The following is a 20048-nucleotide window of genomic DNA, read 5'->3' as shown; positions in this document are numbered from 1 at the left end:
AAGCCTACAACTCCTAATTGAGCTGGAGTGTCATTTAGAAAAACATCCAATCTTGACTCAAAAACTTCAAGTGACGGAGAATCCACCACATTCCTAGATAAGTTGTTCCAGTGACTAATTACGCTCATGGCTAAAGCTTTACACCTTATTTTTAGTCTGAGTTTATCTACTTTCAACTTGCAGCCATTGGATCTGGTTATACTTTTGCCTGATAGTAGCCTGGATTGAAGAGCCTTCTGTCAGAACCTTTCCCTCATAGACCACAATGAAGTCACCACTTAGCCTTCTCTTGAATAAAAAGACTTTCTTCTCACTGTGAGGCAGGTTTTCCAGACCATTCACATAGAGCTCTTTCCTGAACTTTGTCCAATTTGTATTTTTAAAAAGTGTTTACACCAGAACTGAAAACATTATTCCAGTAACTGTTTCACTAATGCTATACACAGTGGTAATATCTCCTCTTCCTTACTTCTGCTCTATACGCCTCTACATACACATAAAAGGATCGCACTATTAGCCACCATATCACATTGATAAATTCTGTTCAGTTGATTATTTACAGTGGCCCCAAGTATTTTTTTTGAATTACTGCTTTCCAAAATACAATTCCCCATCCTACAAGTGAGACCTACATTCTTTGTTTATAATGGTATGTATGACCTTACATACCTCTGGCTCCCCTTTAGCCGTGTAAAAAACAGCAAACAAAAACACCACGTTGTTCAAGGTTCAAGTGAACCCAGTTTACCAAACAATCCAGATTGTTCTGTAGAATTATTTACCACTTTACCAATTTGTGTCACTTAAATTTTACCAGCAATGATTTTGTATGTTCTTGCTGATTACTAAATGAAATATTAAATAGCATTAGACCAAGAAAGCATTCCTGGATGCATCCCGCTAGAAACACCCCCTTAGATGCCTCCTTATTTACAATTAATATCTGATAAATATTAAAAGGTAAGTTTTTAATCCATTAATAGATATATGGATTTAGTAGAGTGGTATTTATTAATATCAGAATATATGAGATAGTCATTTGATTTACACAAATCTGTGTGTAACATGTCAGTATAGTTACTATATCAATAGTTACCTCTATCAATTAAGCTTCTAATCTAAAGACGTACTTGACATAAAACCATCTTGATTGGATCAATTACGCTACCATTCTTTATTTATTTATTTACTGATTGCATCCCGTATCAGACTTTCCATGTTTTTACATTGGATTGATATCAAGATAATTGGCCCATAGTTACTATGTAGCCTTTTCTTTTTAAACTTTGGCATGACATTGGCACATTAGCTTTTTTCCAGTTTCTAGAACTTCCCCAATGTTACAAGATTTCCTCAAGAATTAACATTAATTACTCAGACAGTTCTTCAGCCAATTTTTTTTTAAACTCTTGAATGAAGTTTATTAGTTCTGTAGATTTAAAAACATGTAGGTTAACATTAAATATTCGTATCAGTTTCCAAATTATTTTGCCAGTTTTTCTGATATTTTTAGCCAAAATTTGAGACTAGAAGTAATTTCAGCATACAACCTAATACTTCTTGGGTCCAGATACACGAAACTGCACAGTAATGCCATGATGCCCATAAATTGCTCAGGCAGTCACATGACTATTGTATTTTCCATGCATTAAATGAACTTGGATTTTGAGAGGCTGTCACCACAGATACAGTTCTAGCTAATATAGTTTATGAAATGTATTTAAATAAAAAATGAAAATATGCATATTTTCCCCTACTTCTATTACAGTTTCTTTTTTCCCCCACTCATCCTACAATCCAAATGGATTTAAAGTTTTATTTACCGACACTGGTGAACACTCTTGAGTGGTGGAAATTACCCATAGCAAGAAAAAGTGCATAATCAAGCTCCTTGTGATTAAGAGCTTTAGGAATGGGCCATGATGTGTAAGACTTCCCTTAATTCCCCCACAGTTTAAGTCTGCCACCCCATCCTAGTGTCAATGGTCCCAGTCATCAACCTTCATGATTTAATTTTATAATAAACCCTATCTAATTTAAAAGTATTCCAGTTTGTCACCTCTCACTCATCACGTTTTATGATAAAGAAACTTTATAACTATTCTTATTTCCTTTACCATTTGTTACCCTAGACTGTACTCCCTCCAATTTAGCTATGTATTTCTTCAGTTGTACTGCATTAATTAACTGTCATTTAAACTATACATAGCTGAGATATTATTTTACACTTATTTCACCTCGACTAGATGCCTGATCTATCAAAATTATCCTGTCAAACAGTTACCTCCTGTGTTTCTTAACCACACCCTTCATTTTAGGCTCATCTGCAAATTGAGATATTACACATTATACTTAAATTGATTTAGTCAAAGCTATATTTACTGTGGGGCTTCATTCCTTGCCAGATTCCATAGACCACACACTTCTGTCTCGAATTCTTCTACCTGCTAGCCATTTATTCACTCACCTTAATAAGCTATGTGACTCACCTTTAGAAAGTTTATACAATAATCCATAATTTCAGACAGACTCAGATAAAGAATTTCCCCTTTTAGGGAGGAGTTGCTATCCTGAATGGTGGCATCCTTTAAAGGAGGAGTTGCTATCCTAAATGGTGGCATATGGATCACTGGTGGTCTTCAGAGTGCTGTATTGTGGTCAATGGAGAGCCGGCCACTTGATCACTGCTAGAAGCAGCTGAAAACAGGATCACCAAGAAGCCTCCTGGCCTGTACCCTAGACCCCGCTAGGTTAGAGACTGAAAGAACTAAACATACTTTTCAGCTAACAAGTAGGGGAGGAAAAGAACAACTGTCTTTAAATCTATAAATAGTGCAAATGCAAAGAAACAGGAATGATTTAGTGTGGTCAAATGAACCTGCCAAATCCTGAGGAAAAGCACATTTTATCTATATAAGAGGTCTACTCCCTATTGAATCTTGGCAGGGGGTACTTTTAATTCTATGATTCTAAGTTTGAAATAGAACAAAACTAAGCAAATTAATACATACGTTGAATGCAAGGAAACAGACACCTAACGATGAGGTCTATTACCACTGTAAAATAGTCCCCGAGGAAGGAAGAGAAGCCCCATCCCTGGCTTCATTTCAAACTCAAAAGGATAAAACTGATAATGCAGCAAGACGAACAATCCCACAGTAGTAGGTGGATGGATAAGATGACTTAAGTCTCTTCCACCTCTCATTTCTATTATTTCCTTTTCTGCTTCTCGCATTATTCCAAATGTCCATATGCACCACACCAGTAGTTTGATTAATTAAGACAACTGAGATGAACAGTCTCAGTCTAAAACTAATTAGACAGACCCAGGGTTGTGGTTTCTCTCTTAGACAAACACATTGCCACGTAGAAGCCACAAGCTTGAGTGCAACCTAATCACATGTGTTTAGCAGGCAAAATGGGAATACAAAATCACTTCCAAAAGCTATGGAAAAATGTGAAAATCTTTTTATCGTCAAGTACCCTCTAGTGGCTGTTCAAGGTTACAATTGCTTCAGAGCAACCCAATATTGGCTCTGAAAGAATAACAGGTATCTATTTTTCTGGTTTTGAATTTTAATCAAAGGGACACTCGTTTAACTATTTTAGAAAGTTTTTAGATTTACTGGAAGACACCATTTCATAAACAAGGAATTATAAACTTGTGTGTATCAGTTTTCTGAAAATATAGTAATTATTACTAAAATAATTCATTTGGAAACAGATTTAGAACACACCTATTCATAATCCTTCAGAATTTTGATTGTCTAAATACAGACAGGCACTTAAATACTCAACACATTTGCATAAATTAGAGTTGGTTGCAACTTGGTTAGCTGAAATCAAAAAATTTTGATATAGCTTTCAACATGAAAAAAGAAATATCGAGTTTATTAAAACATCTTAAATAGAACAAAAATTATGCATGCAGAGGATGTAGCCACACTCTTGGGTAACAAGCAGCCAAATTTACAATTACATATTAATAGATAAGCAGGCTGCAGATAATTCTTTAGTATTCCTTCATGTTACTAACAGGGGAAGTGATTTGGTAGAGGAACCCGATTAAGCCTTTGCCCATCCCCTAAACAGAGCTGTTTGGCAAGTCTCCTTTCCCACACAGGGTAGATGTCAGTGCATGGGTGGGACGGAGACTCAGTATCCTTCTTCCCGTTACTGTGATAGCAAGTCCTCTTCAGGAGAAGATTTCCTGTGATTACTTTGTGACAGTTGTCAAAATGTCCCAAAATGGTGTTCCATTTCTTTTGATGGAACAGTGACGATACAGCAGGTGAAGCAGGGGACCTGGGGCATAACATCCAACATTTATTTCCATGGAACTGAAAGAGTCAATAGCTGGATCACTCTCTTTCTGCTGTTGCTGGTAGGTGAGAGTTGCCAGAGACATTTTCCCCACGTATATTACAGCTTTGGTGAAAATATTAAACAATTAGGAAAAAGGTAAGAAGCATGTGTCCTGCTACTGCTAAAGGAAAAAATTAAAAAAAAATTATTAAAAAAAAGTTCAAGAAATGCAGTTGTATCAGATACTCACATAACTTAAGGTGTGAGAGTATACAGTATGTTTATATATGTTATTTATGAGACAAATGCTATAAAATACTTGCCTGAAGTGAAGTGTAAGCGAGACACTACACATTCAAAATAAAGACTTCACAACAGGTAAGAGATTAAACTGCACATAATAGAGATGAACATTATGTCAGAAGTAAATTGAATCCACCTTCACATGTGCAATAAATATCCCTCCTAACAATGGGAAGCTATATCCTCAATACAGTATTCAGAGCAATGGAGAGTTATGCAGTTCACAAGCCATGAAATAATGTCCTTTCATATGTGGCAACCAGGGAGCTCTGCAGCAGGAAAGATGGCTCTATTCTACAGATGGCACATGCAATTTTTTTCCCCATACTACAACTGACACAAGGAAGAAAGAATTACGTGGCTGAGTAGCCTATGTAGCTCTTTTATGCAAGTCATCTGCATCATTTTGTAGATAAATGCACAGAATAAAATAAATTCATAGGCAGTAATGTACAGTTCTCTTCAGCATGTCCATGGGCATTGTTTCTGAAGATTTCAAAGGCCTCTTCCCTTCTGAAGGCCAGTCCTAGGCATCAGTGGCTGCTTACCATTCATCCCCAAGCTTGAGATTTGCAGTAATGCAGTACAAGTTTGCCATCACTTCCAAAACACTACAGGGGAAAGAAAAGGGAGTGGAGAAAGAGAAAAGCAACAAGATTACCTAATGAAGCAGTCCATTTATGAATTAAACTATAACTATTGGACAAACGCATAATGAAACTCTCACCCGTTATTAATATATTCATGCAATGTTATCCAAATTCATGATGTCACCACTTTGGGCATGGCAGACATATAGCAGATTTAAAAAGGCAGCCAAGGGTACAGACAGTTTCTACTAAATAAATATTAAGAAAGAACAACACTCAAAACTAAAGTCACCTCATAGAGTGTCCCGACTTCCTGGTCTGGAGAAGGAGCGAAGGACTGATTCACATATATAAACTGTGAGGGAAGAAAACAGAAGATGAAAAAATCTGCCTGGTGAGTTATCTTCCTATCTACAAGGAGCACTTCTTCGACCCTATGCCCCTGTCAGGGATGGAGTGAAGGTTACCTTCCGTTCACAGTATTTACCTCTCTTTACACCTTCAGAGTTCTGCACAGAGCCACTATCATTTAGGGAGAGAGGTACTGCATGGAACCTAGCAATTCTGTTCTTTAACTGGCCAATGGGGTCTTTGCTGGAACAATGTGAGTCATCCTCACTTCCCCAGGTCTGAGCATGCTACACCATTCGAATTAGGACCTGCAATCAAGCACTTGTCTCGTACACTGCCATCAAGCCAATGGTCTGGTCCTCGCTCTTTTGCTTTGAATATCCAACACCAAGACCTCCTGTCTACTGCAAAATTTCTTGCATCAAACATACCCATGGAAACTTTTATCTAGAGGTGAAAGGAACATACAAGTCTTACTGGTACTTTCAGGGCCTCGGGTAGCAGGTGGTGGAGGGGGGTAAGCCTCCTCCAGCCAGCCCTTCTGTGCTGCCCACCCTGCGCACGTCGGGGCTCTTGCAGTGATCTAAAGGATCCAGGGCTTTTGGCCACTGCCAGGCTGGCAGCGGCCAGGAGCCCTGGGCCCTTTTAAATTGCCAGGCCCTGGGGCAGCTGCCCCTTTGCCCCCTGCTTCCTTCTCTACTGAAAGCCTGTTAAATTGACAGCAAAGTGCTCTCCAGTCGACTTCAGTACTCCACCTCTCTGAGAAGACTACTGTGTGCCATAGTGGTGAAGCAGGGGAGGGATAGCTCAGTGGTTTGAGCATTGGCCTGCTAAACCCAGAGTTGTGAGCTCAACCCTTGAGGGGGCCATTTAGGGAACTGGGGTAAAAATGTGTCTGGGGATTGGTCCTTTGAGCAGGGGGTTGGACTTGATGACCTCCTGGGGTCCCTTCCAACTCTGATATTCTATGATTTTTATGACACTGCAGTAAGTCAACCTATTCTCATAGCTGAAGTTGCGTATCTTATGTCAATTCCCCCTGTGTAGACCAGCCCTAAGTATATTAAAAGAAAACCAGGAACTGGCCTCCAGGGAAACAAGAGTGTCTGAGCCTGATGGTAAGACCATAGATGTATCTATCTATATTATTATTTATCATTTATATTACCATAGTGTAGAAGGTGGTAACCTATGGCACACGTGCCGAAGGCGGCATGCGAACTGATTTTCACGAGGCACTTACACTGCCTGGGTCCTGGCCACTGGTCCGGAGGGCTCTGCATTTTAATTTCATTTTAAATGAAGCTCCTTAAACATTTTAAAAATCTTATTTATTTTACAGATAGCAATAGTTTAGTTATATATTATAGACGTAGAGAAAGAGACCTTCTAAAAACATTAAAATGTATTACTGGAACGCGAAACCTTATATTAGAGTGAATAAATGAAGACTCAGCACACCACTTCTGAAAGGTTGCCAACCCCTGCCATAGTGCCTAGGAGCCCTGGGACCTCAGTGTGCTAGGCACTATACAAATGCATAAGGAAATGCAATAGCTTTTATTTAATATAAGGCTTTTTAGATATTTTTCCTTTATGCACTACAATGAAGTGTGTTTTCCTTATGTTTTATTATATGTGTATTTCACTTCCTGTTAGACAGCAGAGTTTGTGCTTAGCATAGATAGGCTAACCTCACCCCAATGTAGACACAGCTATGTCAATGGAAAAATGCTTCTGGTAAGGTAGCTAACTTTGTTTTTGGAGCTGGCGTTCCTACACTGATGGAAAAAACCCTTCTCTAGCGCAGGCTGTCTATCCTTTGGGGTGATGCTATCATAGCTATGCCAGTACAGGCTCCATAGTCAGCAAGTACAAGCAGCTCTTTTTGTTCTCAGGTTCCCTGTGGAGAGTTACCTCATCATCATACAAAGCAACTTACACAATTAAGAAGCAGGCAACATGATACCATCGCTGATTGCAGCCTTGCCAGCTCCACACGTCCCGCACTTCATCACCTCACTGCTATCCCCTTTTTCACCCCGGCACGTCTACGTGACACCAAGCAGCCCCAGTACCCACCGCATCCTTCCCCGGCTTGGGAATAAACAAGTCAGGTCACGTACCAGCTGCTCCGAGGCCACCAGCTTGAGGAACTTTTTGATGAAGTCAACGAGCCCCTGGATGGTGCGGGTCCGCTCCACGCTCCACTTCTTGGTCTTCATGATCGGCGTGTCCCCCACAGCCTTCAGCAGGACGTCAACTAGGGCGAGAGCAGAGGCAGGGTGCGGTGCGGGGGAGTGAAGGAAAAGAGGCGCCGCGCACCTGCGGCAGAGGCAGGAGCCCCGCCCCCAGGCATAAGCCGCCCGCCTCACACACAGCTCAGCAGCTACAGACCCAGCCCCGCCCACTCCTTCGTGCCGGGACAAGCTATTGGCCGCAGTCCTGCCGTCCCACCCGCGGCCGGGAGATACCAACGCGTGGAGCATTCCCCCCAACCCGATATCCTCTGCCTTTTCCTAATTGGTTAAGCTAGCAGAGGAAGGCAGCTCACTCTTTCCTCCGATTGGCCAATGCGCCTGGCAATCAGAGCGATCGACCGTCCTCGCCCCGCCCCCAGGGCAATAATTCCTTTTTCTATTACTTTTCTTCTTGGTGTCCTCAGCAGGTTCCTCGGTCACCGGGGAGCCGGCTGAAGGGGGAACCGCCTCGGCAACCCCCACCGCAGCTCCTCCATCTGAGGGCTCTTCTCCACACTCGCCTCGGCCACCATCCTGAGGAGAGAGAGGTAGCTGCTCCTCCACTTCCGCCATACTGCTTACAGGCAAGTAAGGGCGGACGTGACGTGAACCATATTAACTCCTGGCAGCGGCCTTTGAGAGCACGTGACAGCAGGGCACTAGTCCTGGCGGATGTTGACAAACGCGATGAGCCGCACTACCTTGTCAGGTGACTCGGTGTCACGTGAGTAGCGGGAACCGTTCTGTTTCCGCTCTGGGGACGAATAGTGGGGGAGCTGCTGCTAGTGTGAAGGGGGAGGGGCAGAGCTCGCAGTGACCCGGCCGGCCGGAGCGGCCTCCTCCCGCCGCTTCACCATGATCAAAGCGATCCTCATCTTCAACAACCACGGCAAACCCCGGCTCTCCAAGTTCTACCAGCGCTATGTACGGGGCGCGCGGGCGGGCGGGGCCCAGGGGCTAGGGCCAAGGGGGTCTCTCTCTGAGCTGGTCCCGCCCTAGGAGTGCGGCCAGGCTTGGGCCTCAGGAGGCTGTTGAGAGGCGGGGTGGGGATGGGGGCAGTAGCAAGGAGTGGGGAAGGGCAGTGGGTCTGTGCCTTGGGCTGCCTTCCCCGTCAGGGTGTAGCCCCCGCTCTGGGGGACGGTGCAGTTATTAGCCCGCAGGCCTGTGGGAGCGCAGCTCAGAGGTGATCCCTTGTCACTCTGCCCCCTTCCCAGCACCTGTCGGCCTGAGCTATGGGTCCAGGCGGCTCTTGTGCAGGGTGGCTGATGCAGGCTGGGTGGCGACTTCTCACTGGTAGGTGGTTGGATGTTGGAGAGTCTTCGTGTCAGCAGGCATTGATGTGCTCTGAGTCTCTTTGGGGTTGGTAGCCCATCCCTGATCTGGGCTTGTCTGCACTAGGAAGTCTTATTGCTTAGACTGTACACGTATAATTAAAGCAGTAACCCCCAGTGTAGATGCAGTTAAATCGGTATAAAAGTGCTGATACAGGTATGATTTATTCTATATTCGGAAGAGAAATAAATTATACCAGTTTTAGGCACCTTTGTACTGTTATACCTGCATCCATAGTGGGCTTAAAATAGTATCAGTATAATGATACAAATCACAGCCCTAGCTGACATACCCATAGTGTAGTCCAGAGCTTAGAACTGTATCTACAATACAGTAATTGATTATGGCAGTGTAAATTAGCCGAAGTCATTTGTGACCAATACTGAGGCTCCCAGCAACACTGATTGATACTGAATATGTGATAAACTGGGATGATTTTCCAGGACATTGATTGGATGCAAACCTGGACCTGAGCTGAATACCCAATTCCGACCACCTTTCAATTTTTTTCGGGGGGTGGGGTCTAATTCATATCCAAATTTGGTAATTTAGGATCTCTTATAATTTGGGGTAAAAGGCAATGTTCCTTCTAATTTTTTACATCCATGTAGGCTGACCAGACAGCAAATGTGAAAAATTGGGATGTGGTGGGGGTAATAGGAACCTATATAAGAAAAAGACCCAAAAATCGGGACTGTCCCTATAAAATCGGGACATCTGGTCACCCTCCATCCATGTGCTGAATGCATTTTGTAGTGTGCACTAATATGGAGATTATGTGTGGTGGGGGTAGGACTGAGGGGTTTGGAGTGTAGGAGGGAGCTCAGGGGTGGGGAGTGGTGAGGGCTCTGGCTGAGGGTGTGGGCTCTGGGGTGGAGCCTGGGGATGAGGAGTTTGGGGTGCAGACTGCCCTGGGGCTGCGGCGGAGAAAGAGGACTTAGCAGGAACTTAGGTAAGAGGATCTTGGACAGACAGAGGATGGACACTGATAATAGGTTTCATGTTAAGGTTTTTATTGAAACTATGGGTTTCTAGTATTTCAGAAATTAAAGCAATGGTCTTAAATACTCATTTAAAATAGTTTTGTCTGTTTAAGGTGTTTGAATCATAATTCTTTTTAAAAATTAAAATTAATTTAAATATCATGATGGGTGTTAATGTGGTTTATACTGTTTTCTTCTGATATGCCATACTGTCTTAAAATTAGAGATGCGATGTGGAGACATTATGTTCTTCTTTGAAATACAAGAAAATATATTCAAATCAATTACGTTTCCCAAAGTACTTTTTTAACCTCTTATAACCTAGTTGATTCACAGCTGGCCAAATTTATAAAGACACAGAGCTCAGCCATCTGCTGTTCCTTTTTTGCACACCATTCCAAAATATTGCACCAGCCTGTATATGAAATAATACTGACCAGCTTATGTCCAGTACTGTTAAATAATTATTCTAAACTAAGTGGGTTTTTTGGAGAGATGACTTTACAAGAAAAAACAGAAGCTTTCAAGCTCTCCTCTCTTTCCCATCCCGACCAAAAATCATTCATGCACTACTTCTGTCATAAACAGTTCAATTTCAAAACAAAATTGATTTTAAACTTATTTTAAAGCTGAAGAAATGTAGAATTCTGACAATATGCTTTGGAGAGTTCTTTTACGCTCCTTTCTTTATCTCTTGTACAGCATTGTGTGTCTCCTTAGTGACAGAGATGCTAGTATTGAGAAGGTGAGAAAAGGCTTAAGGCCTTTGGTAGAGGTCAGTCAGCAAATTTTTTTTCTGTAAACTCCTATAGTATTAGAAAAGTGATGTTTCTCATACAAAGGGAAAAAAATAAATGAACAGCAGCAGATGCACATAATATTTTTTTAATCTGTGAGAAAGTGAATTTCTTACTAGCTAAAATTTGTGCAAAATTCTGTGTAAATATGTGCTTGGAGTTAGGAATTACTACCACAGGCTTGATCGGGGAATTAACAAAACAAAAAAGCTATCCCAGGATAAAACTAAAGGATAATCTTTTAAGCTGTGTGCTGTATTTCCTAACTGTGGAGTTACCACTGGATGTAGAGAAATACACAAGAACATTCTTGTCTTTAGCAAAATTACATAAATACAGATATTAAAAGTAGTACCAATTGAAAAAAATTCACTTTTGACATCTATAGCTAGTCAGTCAAATACACAAAGGTTGCATTGTTCAGAATTATATAACTTCATAAGTTAAAACTATGTTTTTATCAAGGACATACCTTTGCAGTAATGATGACTATCGCTCATTGGGTTGCACTGCCGGTGTTTAATAAATGAGTACATTGCTGGCAGAAAACCACTCTCTGAGTGAGAGAAATTTGTCCCCTACCCAGGGACAGAGAAGCTGGAGAATCTATAACATGGGTCAAGAAACCCACTCCCTCTTCTTAGCATCTATCATTCAGCAAACTGATTATCTTGATTTACCATTTCAAAATTAACACGTTTGTGAAGAGTTTCAGGCTGGCTATGTCTGTAAGACTTTAACTTCATTTTGTGTGTGTGTGAATCTTCCTTTTCCTCTTCCCAATTTCAAATGGGAGATTTCAGAAATTTTAGGGAAGAGATTTTGTTATTTTCTTTTATCTGTCAATCTTATGGTGATTGTTACTTGGATTGGTAGCAGAAAGTGACTTGAATATAGGAAACTCTTCCTAAAATGAAGCAGTTCACTTCTATTTTCTCTTTCCTATCCTAAGATTTATTTCATCACTGATTTGTGTGTGTGTGTGTATGCGTGTGTATATGTCTCCTTGCTGTTTTGTAGACCTGCTACAACTGCAGCAGTGCTGGGAAAAGTGGGATGGCTTTGTGGTTGCCCGCCTTTTTGTGAGCTGCATTTGTCCAAAGAACTGAAGGACAGTGGGGTTGCCCTCACCTGACATGGACTTGTTGCTGTCCCGTCCTGTTACGTAAGATTATTTTGCCTGAGGAGCAGTAAAATTGTGGGAGCATTTAAAAGCTTCACAATTCCAATAATCTTGCAGCAACTGTAAAACACTGATTACTTTGATCCATAGTTTAGTGACAGTAGAATGTACAGTAGAATCTCAGAGTTACGAACATGTTGGGAATGGAGGTTGTTCATAACTCTGAACAAAATGTTGTGGTTGTTCTTTCAAAAGTTTACAACTGAACATCAACTTAATACAGTTTTGAAACTTTAGTATGCAGAAGAAAAATGCTACTTTCACTATTTTTTAAGTAGTTTACATTTAACACTAATGTACTGTATTTGCATTTTTTTGGTCTCTGCTGCTGCCTGATTGTGTATTTCCAGTTCCAAATGAGGTGTGTGGTTGACTGGTCAGTTCATATCTCTGGTGTTCATAACTCAGGTTGTACTGTAGTTACTGTTACTTTGAATAAATGAGTGTGTGTGATCACTGCTTTGTTTACAGTTTCCTTCTACATATCTACAACTTGTTTAGTATGCCCTAGCCTAGGCACTGTGATAAGTCTTTTTTTGTTTATTTTAGTTTACCTAACAGTATGTTCACAATATATTATTTAATTTTGGCTCAGAATGTAGCCACACTGTGCACCAATGCAGTTCACCCTGTGCTTGAAATTGGGGTGAGCTGCACTGTGCAAAACCAGCTTTCCTTGTCTACACTAGTGTTTTGCATCAGTACAGCAACACCTGTCACTGGAATTAGGCCAAAACCCCACAGTTCAGTCGAACAACAGGTTCTTTATCATGGGGAAATACTTTTACTTTGTGTAATGACCCATTCACTCCCAGTCTTTATTCAAGCCTAATTTAATGGTGTCCGTTTTGCAAATTAATTCCAATTCAGCACTCTCTCGTTGGAGTCTGTTTTTGAAGTTTTTTTGTTATAATATTGCAACTTTAGATTTGTAATCAAGTGACCAGGGAGACTGAAGCGTTCTCTGACTGGTGTTTGAATGTTATAATTCTTGATTTGTGTCCATTTGTGTCCATTTAGTTTGATTTGTGTCCATTTAGTCTTTTACATAGAGATTGTCTGGTTTGGCCAATATACATGGCAGAGGGACATAGCTGGCACATGATGGCATATATCACATTCGTAGATGTGCAGGTGACCGAGCCTCTGATAGTGTGGCTGATGTGATTAGGTCCTGAATAGATACGTGGACAGAGTTGGCAACGGGCTTTGTTGCAAGGATAGGTTCCTGAGTTAGTGTTTTTGTTGTATGGTGTGTGGTTGCTGGTGAGTATTTGCTTCAGATTTGGGGCCTGTCTCCCAAGATCTGTGAGAGTGTTGGATCGTATCCTGAATGGTATGGACTTGTGGTGCCTGATTAGAAGGCAACAAAGCTGATTGTCTTGGTAGTGCTGTTAGTAAAGAGAGGCAAACTATAAAAGCTATAAATATAAATTACTGTTAAGTAATCTACTTTAGTCTGATAGTAAAATATATATATATTTTTTCACAGAGTGAAGATACACAGCAACAAATTATCAGAGAAACTTTCCATTTGGTATCCAAACGTGATGAAAATGTTTGTAATTTCCTAGAAGGGGGCTTGTAAGTATTAAAATTTAACAGAAATTTCTAGTATTCATGAACGGCAAAGGATGCCACAAAAAGCTTCAAGAGTACCATGTTTTAAAGCAGTAATTTAGTTAAATTTCTGTCTAAATATTTCTAATGCACCCATAAGACAAGCCATACACCCGTCTCCATTGTATATTGGTACTAAATACTCTGTTACAGTTAAGTAGCTATAACTATCTTCTGTTATAAAATGTTCTCCAGCTTTAACAAAATATTTCTTCTAGGGCCCTGTCTATTGTACAGCTGTAACTGAATTAGGGGATATGGTTGCAACACACCTGTCCCTGATCCAGAGACAATACAGAAAAAAATATATAGAAGCCTAGATGGCACCTAACTATATTCCCAAAGCCCGGCTAAAGCCTTGATGTCAACCTAAGAGACTGTTTCACTACACCGAGGTGGCTAACCTGAGCCTGAGAAGGAGTCAGAATTTACCAATGTGCATTGCCAAAGAGCCACAGTAATATGTCAGCAGCCCCCTCCACCCCCAGTGCCTCCCACGCACCGGCAGCCCCACCAATCAGCGCCTCTCCCTCCCTCCCCACACCTCCTGATCAGCTGTTTTGTGGCATGCAGGAGGCTCTGCCAGGGGGGTTGGGGGGAGGGAGTGAGGGCACGGCAGGCTCAGGGAAGAGAGCAGGAAGGGGTGGAGTGGGGGCAGGACCAGTGGCAGAGCCAGGGATTGAGCAGTGAGCGCATTGGAAAGTTAGCGCCTGTAGCTCCAGCCCTGGAGTCGATGCCTGTACAAGGAGCCGCATGTGGCTCCGGAGCCACAGATTTGCCACCCCTGCACTACACCATTGCGAAACTTGAAATCAGTGGCAGCTCTTCTGCTGGGTGCTTAGGCCTGAGCGCCTAATATTTGAATGCTGTGTGCCCTTGGTAGAGGGTTCCTGGCCTAAAGATTCCAGTGGCTTTCTGGCAGAGTCCAAGTTTGCTGTTCTGTAGAGCAATGGTTTTCAAACTTTTTTTCCTGGGGACCCAACTGATGAAAACTGTTGATGCCCGTGACACAATGGAGCTGGGGATGAGGGGTGTGGGAGGGGCTCAGGGCTGGAGCAGAGGGTTGGGGTGCGGGGTTGAGGGCTGCGGGTTGAATCCAGGAATGAAGGGTTCAGGGTGTGGGAGGGGGCTCTGGGCTGGGGTATGGGGTTGGGCTGTGGCCAGGGATGAGGGGGTTGGGGTGCGAGAGGGGGTCAGGGCTCTGGGCTAGGGGTGCAGGCTCGGGGGGGTTGGGGATGAGGGGTTTGGAGTGCAAGAAGGGGTTCTAGGTTGGGGGCCCCTGAGGGCTGGGGCAGAGGGTTGGGATGCAGGAGTGGGTCAGGGCTCTGGGCTGGGATTGCAGGCTCTGAGTTGAGGCTGGGGATGAGGGGTTTGGGGGTGCAGGAAGGGCTTCAAGTCTGGGGGGGCTCGGGGCTGGGGATTGGGGCACAGACTTGCCTCTGGCTGCTCCCGATCAGCGGCGCAGCTGGGGTGCTAAGGCAGGCTTCCTGCCAGTCCTGGCACCGTGGACCGCGCTGCACCCCGGAAGGGACCAGCAGTAGGTCCAGCTCCTAGATGGAGGCGCTCAAGTGGTTTTGTGCAGCTCTTGCCCACAAGCACCGCTTTCCCCCCAGTTCCCATTGGGAATAGTGCTCAGGGTAGGGACAGCGTGCGGAGCCTCGTGGCCCACCTGCCTAGAAGCCGGACCTGCTGCTAGTCACTTCTGGGATACAGCGTGGTGTCGGAAGAGGTAGGCACTAGCCTACCTTAGCTGGGCAGCACCGCCAACGGGGCTTTTAATGTCCCGGTCTGCAGTGCTGACCAGAGCAAGGTGATCCAGTACCTGACATGCTGTGACCCAGTATTGGGTCGTGACCCACGATTTGAAAAACAGTGCTGTAGAGCAAGTCTGGGCTAAGAAAAATGATTGTTTTAAAAACTGTGTTAGCAAACACATTTTTAAAAGTGAGTCTTTTGCACAGTGTAGACAGCAAGTTGCATTTGCTGGCCATGGTCAACCCTAGGCTTCCCCCATCTAGCAGGTTTTTAAACATGACTTGCCCTGTCTACACTAGGTACAAATTCTTGTTTTACAGTATGTGTTTAGCTAATGTGTTTCAAAATATGGCAGTTTTTCCTAATTTAATTGTGCCCTCTGAGCCTGGTGTTTAAAGCATATTTTTGACCTTTGGTTAAAACTGTGGAGTGTTTTCCTCTGGTGTATTGAGGTGGCTGATAGGGAGGCAGATATTTTTGATGACAAGTGGTGTCAGCACTGAAATGGTGTTTGGATTTTTAAGATACAATTTTTTCAAGGTAAAAATGTCAGGTTTTTTTACCCCTGGTGATCTTAAAGCATGTTTGTTGTGAGTTCTCACACGTTAACAGATGTGCTGAAATAAAAGACCAGTTCATTCAAAATTTTAGTAATTGAAATTACATAGGTATTAACAAAAACACAATTTTTGGGAAAAGAGGTCATGATTGACATTGTTTTAGCTGTCATGATTTTGGTCTCTTTGTAAACCACTTTTGACACTTAACACAAGTTAACTGGCTGAATTCCTCTATGGGGAGAGCCTAGGGTTGACTAAAGCCAGTTAACATTTTAAAAGCTGTGTTTATACTTGGAGCACGATCATGGTCAAAGTTGTGGTAGCTGCCGTGATACCAACCATGAGCTGTTTTCCTAGTCAAGATAAGGCGTAACATTTTGACTAACAATCCTTTCTCCTCTTAATTATTCCACTTTTGCTCTCTTCACTTTTGGAAGTATCATTGCAGTAGTTCTTCAGTTAGCATAGTCTTCCAGGCTGGACAAGACCTGAATTTCTAATGTTTAAAACCCCCCCACAGAGTAAAAGCCCACCCTTTCAGGCAGTTTTTTTATATATCATAAAGAAGCGCCCTCTTCCCCTGCCCCCCCCCCCCAAAAAAAAAAAGAAAAAGGGCAAAAGCCTGGAGGTGAGTGGCACAAGCTCAACTTTTGTTTCCCTTCCTCAAGTCCCCTTTTGATATAGCTCTTCACAGCAGGGATTGTCTTCCTGTATCTCTACAGAGCAATTTGCACATTTTGGGCGTTCTAGCAATAAGAGTGAAACAACTTCACATTCACTGCAATATCTAGTTAATTGTCATAAATTTAAGGACACAGTATCAACCTTTACTTTGCATTTGTTTTTGTTTTAGTTTGCTTGCAAATCACGAAAACTCTGTACATTTTTTGTTTAGATATTTGAGAGCAGGGGACTTGTATTTTCAAGCATTAATGTGAAGCTATGTGGAAAGTGCAGGTGTTCTAAAGATTCTATAATAGTTTTAATTTACAGATAAAGAATAGAAAATTAGAGGGATCATTGCTTTGTGCAGATTTGTGATCCATTAGACTCTGGTGATTTCTTCTGTAAATCTAGTTTAGGAGTGGTTTTTAATGGCTTTTTCCCCAATGTGTAGAATCATCAGCTTAATACCTGTATATCTGTGTGCCACAAAATGTTTTCATTTTATACTTCAGCCATGTTGTTGCTTAAGATAGAATTTTTAGCCACCTAAAGAAGAGAGATACATGCCTTGTGATATCTACAGTTAAAAGTTTCTCTCCGGGAGAGGCTACAGAGGATGGGCTGAAGCATATCACTGTTGATTCACTTAAGATTACTCTTCCTTTTGTAGTTCACTAACTTGATGATTAAGGAGAAGTATAAGGAATTTAAATTTCTGTATCTCTTATAATATTGTAATACAACCATTTGGGTACAGTGCACTCATATTTTCTGTAATGCCAAATATTCTGTAGCACAACTGTTGTATTAATTCAGTTTATCACTAAGACCATACTTTTGATTTAAGTGAATAGCAGTGCAATCCATGTGTACTAATCACTAACTTCAATGCATGCATACTTCAATTTTTTCAACTCCTCTCAATCGCTCCCCTGAGTGGGACTGGGAAAGATGCTTGAAGCATGTGACCCCCTTCTAAGTAATATTCCTTACTCTCTGCACAGTGCTTGCTAGAATGTCACGGAATGAAACTTGCACACATCTTAGATCAATAAGGACACACTTCCAGTTTGCCATAGTTCTGATGCGTATGTGCATATATGGATGTGCTTACTACTGTCTGTGAGGATATTTACTAACAGTAATTACAATTCAGACTTAAGGCGTCATATTGGTTTGGCTTGTTTTTTTTCAAAAGCACTTTTACATTAAATTATGAGGTTCTCTATTATACTGTTAGTGGCTGAAATATTTTCAGCATATACTTATTTCATGATATAATTTAAATTTAAACGGTATCCTGAAAAGTTTATAATTTGCTGTTAATGAGTTTTTGCTCATCTTGTCTTGACACTGACCTGGCTTCTCTCTTCATTTAGACTAATAGGTGGATCTGATAACAAACTAATCTACCGACACTATGCCACATTGTACTTTGTCTTCTGTGTGGATTCTTCAGAAAGTGAACTTGGCATTTTAGACCTAATACAAGTAAGTGTTGTTTATAAAGGAAATTCCATATTTTTAAAGATACTTGGTGTTTCTACTTTCAGGCTTACCTTTTTCTGAATTGCTTGAAAATAAAGTACAGCATACTTGTGTTAAACGTTGTACAGTTTCCTACCATTACTAGAGAAAGTTCTTTTCTTTTTTTCCCAAATTAATGTTTAGGTAAGAAAACAGTTCATTTGACAGGTAATGAGCCTAAATTATGAACTGCCATATTTTGTTGCAGTTTTGCAGAGAATTGAGTTCTAGTTTTGGTAACAGATTCATTCAGTTCAACTGGCTGTTTTCCTGGATTTTTGTTTCCACTTTGCTCACTTAGGCATTTTGTAGTGTCTGAACTGTGCAAGCTATTGGATATCATATACAATGAATCATCTTTTCATAGCTGTTTGCTCTATAGAGTAGAATTGCTTTGTTTTGTAGCATATCTTCTTACTCAAATGTGGTAAAATATTTACAAAGTGAGAAGAACAGCGCATTAATATTTAATGTAACTTCTCATGTATTTCTGCATATTCACTTTATCTACAAAACATACATCTTCATTCCTAATTAGAAACAGTATGATCAGAAAAGACCACTTGAGTTATGTGGTCTGATCCCTTGCATTTTGCAGGGCCACTTATGCAATTCCAACTGATTTCTTTCTTGCTGAGCTCTAATATGTACAGCGATGATGTTCAGCAACCTCCCAATAATTCCACTATCCAATGGCATTGTCTACCCTGTGTTTCCTTTTTGTATCTTTAGGACAATGGCTTTATGCATATTAAAACCTTTAGGTAGGTCTGCAACCATCATAAAAATATCAATATTAAATCTTTGTTCTCAAACTTCTTCATAGGTTTAATTACTTCTTGTGATAGAGGTTTTTTTGTGAACACCATTTCATCTCCCAGTACAATCTGACATCTTCCCTGTGGAAGCTCTAATGCTTAGAAACATAAATAAATTAGGACTGTGTGAAGGAAACAATATATTTATAAATGCTTTGTAGGTCACCTTTAGCAGATCAGAGTGTTTCATGGTTATTAATCTTTGACTTTCACTCAGAGGATATACTGTACATGTTTCTCCAGGTTCTAGTCTCTGCCTCAAAGGATTCTCATGTCAGGACATACCAGTGAAACCTTTCACCTTAATACTGTAGACATTTTAATGTTATGAGTTTTACATTTCTTGTATACAGTCATTTTTAAGGCTCTATTCAAATGGTTTAAAGGCTTTGTTTCAGTGTTTGTGATTAACTAGAAAAGGGAGAGTTCTGTTTGTTAGCATCATTATAACTGGTCATGTAAAGTCTACAGGGTTAAATGTGAGTTATTCTTAAATCTCCCTTCAAGTGTTACAAGAGGAAATGAAGGCCTTGATTCAGTTTTTTTCTCTCGGTAGAGTTTACGATATTATAGCCACAGTAAGTAAAATAAACTTACCATGGCAAACAGTAAGCCATGGTAGTGTGAGGGAGAGTCACATCAGGCTTTCAAAAGAATCTAACTAACTTGGGTGCCAAGTCCTTTTGACTTTCAGTGAGCTTAGCACTTCTGAAAATTTTACCCCTGTCATAAACAGATAGCTAAGGGTTAATGTCTCTTTCACCTGAAACACCTGACCAGAAAACCAATCAGGAAACCGGATTTTTTCAACTTTGGGTGGAGGGAAGTGTGTGTCTGAGTCTTTTGTCTGTCTGCCTGTTTCCTCTGAGCTTTGGAAAAGTAGTTCTATTTTCTAGTCTTCTGTTTCTAAGTGTAAGGACAAAGAGATCAGATAGTAAGTTCTATGGTTTCTTTTCTTTGGTATTTGCATGAATATAAGTGCTGGAGTGCTTTGATTTGTATTCTTTTTGAATAAGGC

General features: G+C 41.3%; 2 protein-coding genes across 4 annotated transcripts in view; one reads left to right on the top strand and one right to left on the bottom strand.

Moving 5' to 3' along the window:
* Positions 1-1155: 1155 nt before the first annotated feature.
* On the bottom strand, positions 1156-8373 carry ATG12 (autophagy related 12). Of its 2 annotated transcripts, XM_030565951.1 has the most exons (4): positions 8194-8373; positions 7676-7812; positions 5491-5553; positions 1156-5219 (listed from the first exon to the last, which is right to left on the bottom strand). In XM_030565951.1, the coding sequence occupies exons 1-4, from the start codon at positions 8360-8362 to the stop codon at positions 5160-5162; spliced, it is 429 nt and encodes a 142-aa protein (XP_030421811.1). In that variant the 5' UTR covers positions 8363-8373; the 3' UTR covers positions 1156-5159. The 2 variants fall into 2 exon arrangements, with proteins under 2 accessions (XP_030421811.1, XP_030421809.1); XM_030565949.1 differs by lacking the exon at positions 8194-8373 and having other exon boundaries at positions 5157-5219; positions 7676-8184.
* A 132-nt stretch (positions 8374-8505) lies between these two features.
* The window catches only part of AP3S1 (adaptor related protein complex 3 subunit sigma 1), a 51860-nt gene continuing 40317 nt past the window's right edge, over positions 8506-20048 (top strand). Inside the window, exons 1-3 of one of the 2 annotated variants that reach the window (XM_030565948.1) lie at positions 8506-8713; positions 13577-13668; positions 18065-18176. In XM_030565948.1, coding sequence (XP_030421808.1) covers positions 8645-8713; positions 13577-13668; positions 18065-18176 — 273 coding nt within the window. In that variant the 5' untranslated portion in view covers positions 8506-8644. The remainder of the gene's footprint in view (positions 8714-13576; positions 13669-18064; positions 18177-20048) is intronic. The other variant, XM_030565947.1, reaches the window with a different exon arrangement.

The sequence above is a fragment of the Gopherus evgoodei genome, chromosome 6 (assembly GCF_007399415.2).
Source record: "Gopherus evgoodei ecotype Sinaloan lineage chromosome 6, rGopEvg1_v1.p, whole genome shotgun sequence".
Taxonomy (NCBI): domain Eukaryota; kingdom Metazoa; phylum Chordata; order Testudines; family Testudinidae; genus Gopherus; species Gopherus evgoodei.
The sequence above is the reverse complement of the archived record's forward strand: the minus strand, read 5'-3'. Positions and strand labels throughout refer to the sequence as shown.

Bases quoted from the DNA above. Each gene is read 5' to 3' on its own strand.
- ATG12 (XM_030565949.1), bottom strand. From the start codon at position 8,038: ATGCTCCACGCGTTGGTATCTCCCGGCCGCGGGTGGGACGGCAGGACT. The intron at 5,554-7,675 runs GTACGTGACCTG...CTTCCCTCACAG, and splicing joins TGGTGGCCTCGGAGCAGCTG to TTTATATATGTGAATCAGTC. The intron at 5,220-5,490 runs GTGACTTTAGTT...TTTCCCCTGTAG, and splicing joins AAGTCGGGACACTCTATGAG to TGTTTTGGAAGTGATGGCAA.